The 10187-nt window shown below is 51.0% G+C and overlaps 1 protein-coding gene across 1 annotated transcript in view; it reads left to right on the top strand.

The window, feature by feature from the left end:
• mctp2b (multiple C2 domains, transmembrane 2b) overlaps positions 1-10187 on the top strand; it is a 20550-nt gene that overhangs the window by 1674 nt on the left and 8689 nt on the right. The window contains 18 exon segments of the mRNA XM_060071992.1: positions 386-429; positions 1082-1173; positions 1574-1716; positions 1967-1997; positions 2000-2042; positions 2561-2624; positions 2626-2676; positions 2952-2984; positions 3963-4127; positions 4841-4971; positions 5916-6102; positions 6676-6769; positions 6855-6957; positions 7500-7602; positions 8475-8576; positions 9115-9172; positions 9175-9188; positions 9899-10018. Coding sequence (XP_059927975.1) covers positions 386-429; positions 1082-1173; positions 1574-1716; positions 1967-1997; positions 2000-2042; positions 2561-2624; positions 2626-2676; positions 2952-2984; positions 3963-4127; positions 4841-4971; positions 5916-6102; positions 6676-6769; positions 6855-6957; positions 7500-7602; positions 8475-8576; positions 9115-9172; positions 9175-9188; positions 9899-10018 — 1578 coding nt within the window.

Below are 10187 nucleotides of genomic sequence, written 5' to 3'. Positions count from 1 at the left end.
TTTATTAATGCTCTCTCTCTTCTCGTCCTCTCTCCTCTCTTCTCCTCTCCTCCTCTCGACTCTTCTGCCCATTCCTCTAACCTCCTACCCTCTCCCCTCATATCTCCTCTCCTCCCTCCTCTTCTTTCTCTCCCTCCCCTCTCACTCCTCCTCACTCCCCTCCTCTCCCCCCTTTCTCCTCTCTCCCCGTCTCCCTTCTCCCATCTCCCCCCTTTCTCCTCTCTCCCCTCTCTCCCCTCTCCCTCTCTCCCCTCTCCCCTCTCCTCTCTCTCCTCTCCATCTCCCTCTCCTCTCTCCTCTCCCCTCTCCCCCTCTCTCCTCTCTCCCTTCTCCCTTCTCTCCCCTCTCCCCTCTCTCCCCCTTCTCCCTTCTCCCCTCCCCTTAGAACGAGGAGGACCAACAGATGTTCGGGATGCTGAGGAACAGCCGGTACGTTCTCCCCGTCCTCTGTAGAAGCTTCTAGAATCTGGGAGTCTGTAGCTGTAGCTTGAGGACGACTTGTGTAGAAGCTTCTAGAATCCGGGAGACCCTGCAACCTGCTGCCTAGTGACATGTCTAGCACACATGTTCACTTTTCTTATGTCTGCATCTCTTAGTTATGTTTTGTACTATTTTCAGGCTTTACATTATGTGTTACTACATGTATGGCTTTATATTATATGTTACTACCTGTCCGCATTTATTTTATATTTTGCCTACCAAAACCGCAATAGTCATTCAGTTAGTGAAATAAATAACATAATAACACATATGAAATAGTTCATATTCCCATGTACCATGCAACATGGATTCATACAATCACATTGCATTGGATAGAATAATCAAATCTATTTCAAATCTAAGTTTGGGTGTTCCTGTGTGTGCGTGTGTGTGTCTGTGTGTGTTTCTGTGTGTGGGCGCATGTTTGCGTGCATGCCTGTCTGTATGCGTGTGTGTGCACGCTCACACATGTGTGTGTGTGTGTGGTGTGTGTTTGTGTGCGTGTCTGTGTCTCTGTGCATCCGTGTGTGTTTGCATGCATGTGTTTGTGTGTGTGTTTGTGTGTGTGTGTGTGTGTGTGTGTGTGTGTGTGTCCAGGGTGAAATGGCGTCGGGTTCCCCAGCTACTACAGCTCTTTCCTGCTGACCATCATCCTGAAGGAGGGCCGCAACCTGGTCATCAGAGACCGCTGTGGTAGGCGCCAGAACCACCTTCTGAACCTTCACAACCCCTGGACCCTCCTAGCCCCTCCCAATCCAGACACTGCTCTGACCCTTTTCATCATTACATCTTCATTACAACATCATCATCATCATCATCATCATCATCATCATCAACATAATTACATTAACATCATTTTACACCGTTAGCATCATCACTACACCATCCTTATCCATGCATCATCATCATTGTGTACACCCGTCATCATCATTACATCATCATAATCACACCATCATCGTCATAATATCATAATCATTATAACATCATCATCATTATATCTTCATCTTTGTCATTACGTTATCATCGTCATCGTTCTATCAGCGTTATTTATTAGGCTACTATGCTTATAATGTGCTGTTTTTTTTTTCTCCAGGGACCAGCGACCCGTATGTGAAGTTCAAGCTGGAGGGGAAGACCTTCTACAAGAGCAGGGTGATCTACAAGAACCTGAACCCCGTGTGGAACGAGTCATTCGTCCTGCCCATCAAAGAACTGGAGCAGGTCCTCCACGTCAACGTGAGTCTGCTGCCCCCTGCTGGTGGCACCCCGGTGAGGCAGTCCATGACGGTGGTCTCACCATAACCCTGTAATACCATAACCCTGTCTGACCGTAGCCTACTGTGTATGACCGTAGCGGTCTTAATGTCGGCTCTAGTTGCTGTGCTAGAGGCAGTAACACTGACTGGTAATTGCTAGAACAAAACCATACTGTGTTTACCCAGAATGCTCTTTAATTCTGTGCATTAACATTACTCCGTGATGCTAGGTGTACGACCGCGACCTGACCTCGGACGACTTCATGGCTCGGCCGACGTCCTCCTGAGTGAACTGGAGATGAACAAGTGAGTCAATCACTTCTTTGCAATAATGTTTCTCTTCCTCTTTTTGAGGGGCTGTATGATTATATATTTACCAAGGAAATAGGAATGAATAATTAATACTTGAAACATATAAACAATGTTGATTATGATTCAAGTTATATTGGTATTATTATAGAATATAGTGATCAGTGGATTTAACAGTGCAAACGGCTGTTATACAGTGACTCGTACATTAGATTGGATAGTGAACAGGCCAGACAGGAGAGTGAAGAAAGACAGGAAAGGGAAGAGAGACAGGCCAGGGAAGAGAGACAGGCCAGTGAAGAGAGACAGGACAGTGGAGAGAGAGGACAGTGGAGACAGACAGGACAGTGGAGAGAGACACACATAAAGAGAGAGACAGTGACATGCCGCTCAGGCCACCGGCGGGAATCGAACCGGGGTGGCTCGTAGCTAGCGGGCGTGTCGCCTGCGCGCCCCTAGCGCTTTAGGGCCGAGCTCCCGGTGAAGTGGGCCCCCCTGCCTGTGTCCCCTCCCAGGGACAACGAGCTGAGCCTGGCCCTGGACGACCCCAACAGCCTGGAGGCCGACATGGGGAACCTCTCTGCTGGACATGAGGCTCTCCCCGCGGGACCCCGACGGCGTCTCCTCGTCTGTAGTCGACGCCTGGGGTCAACGGTCGCTGCGAGCATTTTTCTTCCCTCTCCCCGTGGTCTCTGTGTATGTGTTATTTGTTTGTTCGCGCAAGACAACGTGTGTTTTTCGCCTAAGTGTTTGTTTCAGTTATTTGCATGCATGCTCATCACTTATTGTTCGTGGCTGTGTGTGTGTGTGTGTGTGTGTGTGTGTGTGTGTGCGTGTGCGTGTGTGTGTGTGCTTTCTAACCGGCATGTCATTCTGTTGTGCACCTAACATGCATGCTCCCTGCAGCGCTGGCCTCACAAACGAAAGAACAACTCTTTGGTAAGACCACACACAAACGCGCACACGCACGCTCGCACGCACACACAACCGCACACCCACACGCACATGTCGAAGGAGTGGCTGCTCTGATGTAATGCTCGTCGTGTTGCTCCACACAAAACGATTCTATGTTGCCTAATATCCTAATGTGGTTTTAATCTCCCTGATCGCCTCTCTCGTCTCGTCTTGTCCTGTCTATTGTCTCTCCTCCTCTCTCCCCTCACTCTGCCTCCTCTTCTCTCCCTCGCCTCCTCTCCGCCCCTCACCTCTCCCCTCCCTCTCCACCTCCCTCTTCTCCCCTCCCTCTCCTCCCCCATCTTCCCTCTCCTCCTCCTCCTCTCCCCTCTCCTCCTCAACCCTCTCGTCCTCCTCCTCTCCTCCTCCCCTCTCCTCCTCTCCTCCTCCCTCCCCTCTCCTCCCCCCTCTCCTCCTCTCCTCCCCTCTCCTCCTGCTGCTCCTCCCCCCTCATACCCCTCCTCCCCTCTCCTCCTCCCTCTTCTCCCCCTCTCCTCCCCCCTCTCCTCCTCTCCTCCCCTCTCCTCCTGCTGCTCCTCCCCCTCATACCCCTCCTCCCCTCTCCTCCTCCCCTCTCTCCTCCCCTCTCCTCCCCCTCTCCTCTCCTCCTCTCCTCCCCTCACCTCACTCCTCTCCTCCTCCCCTCTCCTCCTCCCTCTCCTCCCCCCTCATACCCCTCCTCCCCTCTCCTCCCCCCTCATACCCCTCCTCCCCTCTCCTCCTCCCCTCTCCTCCTCCCTCTCCTCCCCCCTCTCCTCCTCCCCTCTCCTCCCCCTCTCCTCTCCTCCTCTCCTCCCCTCACCTCACCTCCTCTCCTCCTCCCCTCTCTCCTCCCTCTCCTCCCCCCTCATACCCCTCCTCCCCTCCCCTCCTCCCCTCTCCTCCTCCCCTCCACTCTCCTCCTCCCGCTCCTCCCCCCTCATACCCCTCCTCCCCCCCTCTCCTCCCCCCTCTCCTCCCCAGTCTAATAAGCCTCACAACGCGCGTCTGGCCGAGGTGCTGAGGAAGGGCCAGCTGTGGACCAGCGTGGTGGTGGTGACCCTGGTGGGGGCCAGGGGCCTGGAGGTGGACAGCCCCGGGGACCTGTTCGTCCGCCTCCGGCTCGGAGACCAGAGGCACAAGAGCAAGGTGCTGGGCAACACGAGGACGAGTACACACAGCGAGGAAGGGACTGCCACAGAGCGTTCAAAGGGGACGGATCATGCCACCGGGTGTGAGTGTGATTAGCCGTTACAAACCGTGTCGAAAATCTGCCCCTTCTGACGTCACTGGTGGGCGTGTCCACCTAGATCTGTGCTGGATAGATGAGCAACGTTTACTTCAGTCTACTGGGTAAGCTGGTAGACTGATCTATCCAGCACAGATCTAGCTGGACACCCCACTTGTGATCTCTTAAGGGGCAGATTTTCGAAACGGCTTGTAAGGCCTGATCACACTCACACCTGGTGGTATAATACGTCCCCTTTAGGAACGGTTTAGGTTATAAAGACTTGACTGATAACGAGGGGATTTGGTGTTGTCTCAGGTTTACTGCTCCATGATAGAAAGGAATAATACAAATAGAGAATAGCAAAAATATTAGCACAAAAATATAAGCACAGAAAATAACAATTGTTTAGCTTGTCTTTTCAACACGACAATCTCGACTGTGTTCACCAATTTGGTGCCTTTTACTGATTTGTTTTTACTTATATTTAGTTTCATTCTGCACATGCTTCTCGTGTTCTAAGGTGGAAAACAGACGCTATGATTAGCGTCGGTACAATACCAAATCATTTGACAGACACATCGACGCATTCTTCCACCTCGTGTTTTTAAACTCCCACAATGCCTTTCTGCAGAACCACTTCAAAGCGGCCAATCCTCAGTGGAGGGAGAGGTTCAGCTTCAACCAGTTCACTGACGCAACGGGGATCCTGGAGGTGGAGCTGTGCACCAAGCTGGGAACCCGCAACCATGAGATGCTGACAGGGTAGGTCCCCCCTCCTGTCCTCCCTCTCACTCCTCCTGTCCTCCCTCTCACTCCTCCTGTCCTCCCTCTCACTCCTCACCTCCTCCCTCTCACTCCTCACAAGGAGACACTCCTCAGCTCCTCCCTCTCACTCCTCCCTCTCACTCCTCAGCTCCTCCCTCTCACTCCTCCCTCTCACTCCTCAGCTCCTCCCTCTCACTCCTCAGCTCCTCCCTCTCATTCCTCAGCTCCTCCCTCTCACTCCTCAGCTCCTCCCTCTCACTCCTCAGCTCCTCCCTCTCACTCCTCAGCTCCTCCCTCTCACCACTCAGCTCCTCCCTCTCACCCCTCAGCTCCTCCCTCTCACCACTCAGCTCCTCCCTCTCACCACTCAGCTCCTCCCTCTCACTCCTCAGCTCCTCCCTCTCACTCCTCAGCTCCTCCCTCACTCCTCAGCTCCTCCCTCTCACCCCTCAGCTCCTCCCTCTCACTCCTCAGCTCCTCCCTCTCACTCCTCAGCTCCTCCCTCTCACTCCTCACAAGGAGACACTCCTCACCTCCTCCCTCTCACTCCTCAGCTCCTCCCTCACTCCTCAGCTCCTCCCTCTCACCCCTCAGCTCCTCCCTCTCACTCCTCAGCTCCTCCCTCTCACTCCTCAGCTCCTCCCTCTCACTCCTCACAAGGAGACACTCCTCACCTCCTCCTTCTCACTCCTCACCTCCTCCCTCTCACTCCTTACCTCCTCCTTCTCACTCCTCACCTCCTCCCTCTCACTCCTCACCTCCTCCTTCTCACTCCTCACCAGGGGACACTCCCCATTACTCCTCCTCTATCACTCCCTCAGAACAAGAGAACACACACACGCCCAATGTTATTGTTTTTTGTGTGTCTGTGTGTGTGTTATATGTCTACATGTGTGTGTGTGTGTGTGTGTGTGTGTGTGTGTGTGTGTGTGGCTGTGCAGGTTTGAGGTGGACATCTCCAGCCTACCCATGAACAAGAACCAGCAGTTCAAAGCGGAGCTGGGCCAGAGTGGCGGCTACATGCTGCTCCTGGTGTCCCAGAGCGTGTGCAGCGGCGTGTCCATCTCCGACCTGGCCGCCGCGCCCCTCGCCGCCGGGGAGGAGAGGGACAACCAGCTGGAGAAATACGTGAGTCCGCTCTCTGTCTCCAGCGGCCGCCGTGGATGTCATCGGTTTGGCGTCAATTCATTTATGCTGAATTAAATTGATTAAAAACACACAGAGGAGTATGTGAATTTTTTAGGAGTTGAGAATTCCGACTCTAATCTCAGAATTCTGAGTTTAAATTTAGATTTCTGAGAATTAAATCTGAACTCCAAACAAATAATCTCACGTGGACCTAATCCTCTTCTGTAAAAACAAACGCCTCTCGGCCATAGGGTTAAATAGGATTTAGGTAGATTGGTTGTGATCGAATAGTTCGAAGGTCAAGACCAGAAATAGAAGTAGGCCTCAGCTTCTTCCCCTTTCAGACGCCTCTACGCTACTACAATATTAATAATGATCATCTGAATAATTCAAAGGAAAACATTTGTGGTATGGCGATGGTGAAGGTGTCCTCAAGGTTTCCTTCAGTCATACTGGTGGGGCTCTGGGGGACATAAGACTTACAACGTCTGAGAAACGCTGCTCTACTCCGATCCAGAACCCACGGGGTGTGTTCAAACCACCGCTGTGTGCGTGTTGTATGTTTGTCCACAGAGGCTGGCGAAGTCCTTCGAGAACCTAGGAGACATCGGCTATCTCCAGGTGAAGATCCTCAAGGCCACAGATCTCCTAGCGGCAGATCTCAACGGTACGGGATATCTTCTCCACATCATAAACGTACTCTTTCTGGACGTCAGCCTTCTGAAATCAGTTCTCTGTCGTTTCTTCTCCAGGAAAGAGCGATCCGTTCTGCGTTCTGCAGCTGGGGAACGACCGGCTGCAGACTCACACCATCTACAAGACCCTGAATCCTGAGTGGAGTGAAGTCTTCACCTTGTACGTCTGGCCGGGAGCCTTCTGCAGTTGATAAAGTCCCTTCTTTCCACAGTGACTTTTTTTAGATTTATATAATTGGCGGGTGGGGGGGGGAAGGCATCTCGCTCTCGGATGCCTGATAGTAGGACTAAGGACATTGGGGTTGGAACCAAGAATGATTTAATCTGAAATGCACAACTGTAATAAGCAGATTTGGGTTGCTGGTTTCCACGGCATTCTGGAGCAAGATGCCTACAAGTAAACCATTGATTTTCGGGTTCAAACCCAGAAGATTTAAGCACCCTCAACACTAGAGTCAAACACCCTCAACACTGGAGTCAAACACCATCAACACTAGACTATGGTTGCTTGTTGCTCTGCATGTTGATGAGGTAGTTGCTGGCGAGGATGATTATGACGATGTTGACGTTATTGTGATCACGATGAGGATGGTAACCACGGTTACGAGGAGGATAGTCGTGTTGTAACGATGGTGTTCTTGTGTTGTGATTGTTGCGTGGGTGTTGTCAAGGATGTTTACATGTGTTTCTGTTCCTCTTAAGTCCCATCAAGGACGTCCACGAAGTTCTGGAGGTGACTATCTTCGATGAGGACGGAGACAAGGCACCCGACTTCCTGGGGAAAACTGCCATACCCCTCCTGATGGTAGGGCAACCGTTTAGCCAACACTTAGGCCATCTAACATATAGTCCAGCTAAATCATAGTCCAGCTAACTCATAGTCCAGCTAACATATAGTCCAGCTAACTCATAGTCCAGCGTACATATAGTCCAGCTAAATCATAGTCCAGCTAACTCATAGTCCAGCTAACATATAGTCCAGCTAACTCATAGTCCAGCTAACATAAAGTCCAGCTAACTCTCAGTCCAGCTAACATATACTAGTCCAGCTAACTCTCAGTCCAGCTAACATATAGTCCAGCTAACTCTCAGTCCAGCTAACATATAGTCCAGCTAACTCATAGTCCAGCTAACATATAGTCAAGCTAACTCTCAGTCCAGCTAACTCTCAGTCCAGCTAACATATAGTCCAGCTAACTCTCAGTCCAGTTAACATGTAGTCCAGCTAACTCTCAGTCCAGCTAACATATAGTCCAGCTAACTCTCAGTCCAGCTAACATATAGTCCAGCTAACTCATAGTCCAGCTAACATATAGTCAAGCTAACTCTCAGTCCAGCTAACATATAGTCCAGCTAACTCTCAGTCCAGTTAACATGTAGTCCAGCTAACTCTCAGTCCAGCTAACATATAGTCCAGCTAACTCTCAGTCCAGCTAACATATATTTCAGCTAAATCACAGTCTAACTAACTCTGTTAAGTCCTTCCAGTTTCTCGAACAGTTTGCTAAACTCGGGAATGATTTTTGTTGCTGGAAAGCAACAATGTTTTGTAGTTTCGCTTTCGTAGCATTTCAAGGCAGACATAAGTGTTTCCCTGCAGAGTTCAATAGCTCCTTACTGTCTGTCTGATCACTGTTCTGTCTCTGTCTCTCTGGTGACCTGTCTGTCTGCCTGCAGGCCCCCAACAGACAGCAGATCACCCTGCCCCTGAAGAAGGAGAACCTGGGCTCTCTCTCCAAGGGGGCCCTCACCCTGGAGCTGGAGCTGCTGTTCAACCCGGTAGGTGGGAGCCCACCTGGTTACCTGTAGTGTAGACCTTAACCTTAACCAGATAAAACTCTTTTTATTTTTTTGTAATAGAACACAACCTCTAGGTGTTGGCTGGTAACCTGTAATGTAGAATTATAGTACATCATCATTCATCAAACCCCAAGGTATTATGGGGGTTTTGAGATTCTGGGAAAAATGACCATCTGGTGTGTGGGGGGGGGGGTGGGGGGAGATCGGGAGCAGATGGGCGTTTAGCTCATCCTGTGGATTGCTGCTGAACCACATGGAGGGAACACTGAGCTCAGTGGAGATGGAGGAGCTGCTAGCGGCTAAACAGCTAGTAGATCAGCGGTAGCTAATGGTGTCACCAGTGATATGGCTGACTGTCTGTGTGTCTGTCCCCGGGTTTGTCTGTCTGTGTGTGTCTCTGTCTGTCTGTCTTTGTGTGTCTCTGTCCGTGTGTCTCCCTGCTGTGTATGCCTGTCTTCCTCCCTGCCTGCCTGCCTGCCTGTCTAACCTTCTGTCTGTCTGTCTGTGATGTGACCAGGTCCGAGCGAGCGTGAGGACCTTCTCGCCCAAGGAGACGAGGTTCATCGAGGACAATCCAAGTTCTCTAAAAAGGTGAGACCACCCAAACGAACAGAGCCTGACTCACAGTTCACTGTTGTAGTTCCGTCTCAGAACCTTAACATCGAACCCGCTCTGAGCTTCTGTTTCCAACGCTTCGACGGGTAAACAAACCAACGCTGGGGTCGGGTCAGAGGTCAAAGCCTATGACCACGCACCAACCAGAACCAGGTTTGCCATGATGACCTCAGGCTGGTCAACTGAATGACCAGATAATCCGTCAACAACAACATTTAAACGGAAAGAAACATTCATACATGCTCTGGTCCTGGGTGGTTCTCCTTAAGAGGCGGGGGTTATTTATATTCATGATACTCTCCATGTGATGTCGAATAGTTTTTCAGTTTTTCATTCACCCTTTCCCCTTATGTGTTACCCTAATTTACATTAACATTTACATTTGGGGCATTTAGCGGACACTTTTATCCAAAGCGACTAAAAATAAGTACATTCGTAAGAAGAAGTTGAAGCAACAATATATCGCTGTCGGTGCAGTAAGGATGTTTATAGAACCAAGCCAGGCACTAACCATAGCTGGGTTAACCCATTCCCCGTACACAACAAAGATAGCAAGGATAAGATAATGACGATGATCATCATTGTCATCATCCAGAGGATAACTGCTTACCAATCACTGAGACCCATCCATCCAGTTCGTACCAGATAGATCGAGCTGCTAACTGCCTGTGTTGCGCCTGCTGCAGATTCTGGGCCGTAACATCACGCGCGTGCGGACGCTGATCCGGGCGGTGCTTTCCACGTGGCGCTACGTCAAGAGCTGCTTCCAGTGGGAGAGCACCCAGAGGAGCATCACCGCCTTCCTGGTGAGGAGACCGCCCACGCTCTATGTCTCTCTATCGCTCTCTCTCTCTTCCACTCTTCCTCTCTCTCTCTCTCTCTCTCTCTCTCTCTCTCTCTCTCTCTCTCTCTCTCTCTCTCTCTCTCTCTCTCTCTCTCTTCCCCCCCCCCCCCCTTCCTGGGTCCCTCTCTCTT

This window comes from Gadus macrocephalus, chromosome 14 (genome assembly GCF_031168955.1).
Source record: "Gadus macrocephalus chromosome 14, ASM3116895v1".
NCBI lineage: Eukaryota > Metazoa > Chordata > Actinopteri > Gadiformes > Gadidae > Gadus > Gadus macrocephalus.
Note: the sequence above shows the minus strand (reverse complement) of the source record. Positions and strands in the feature narration are given on the sequence as shown.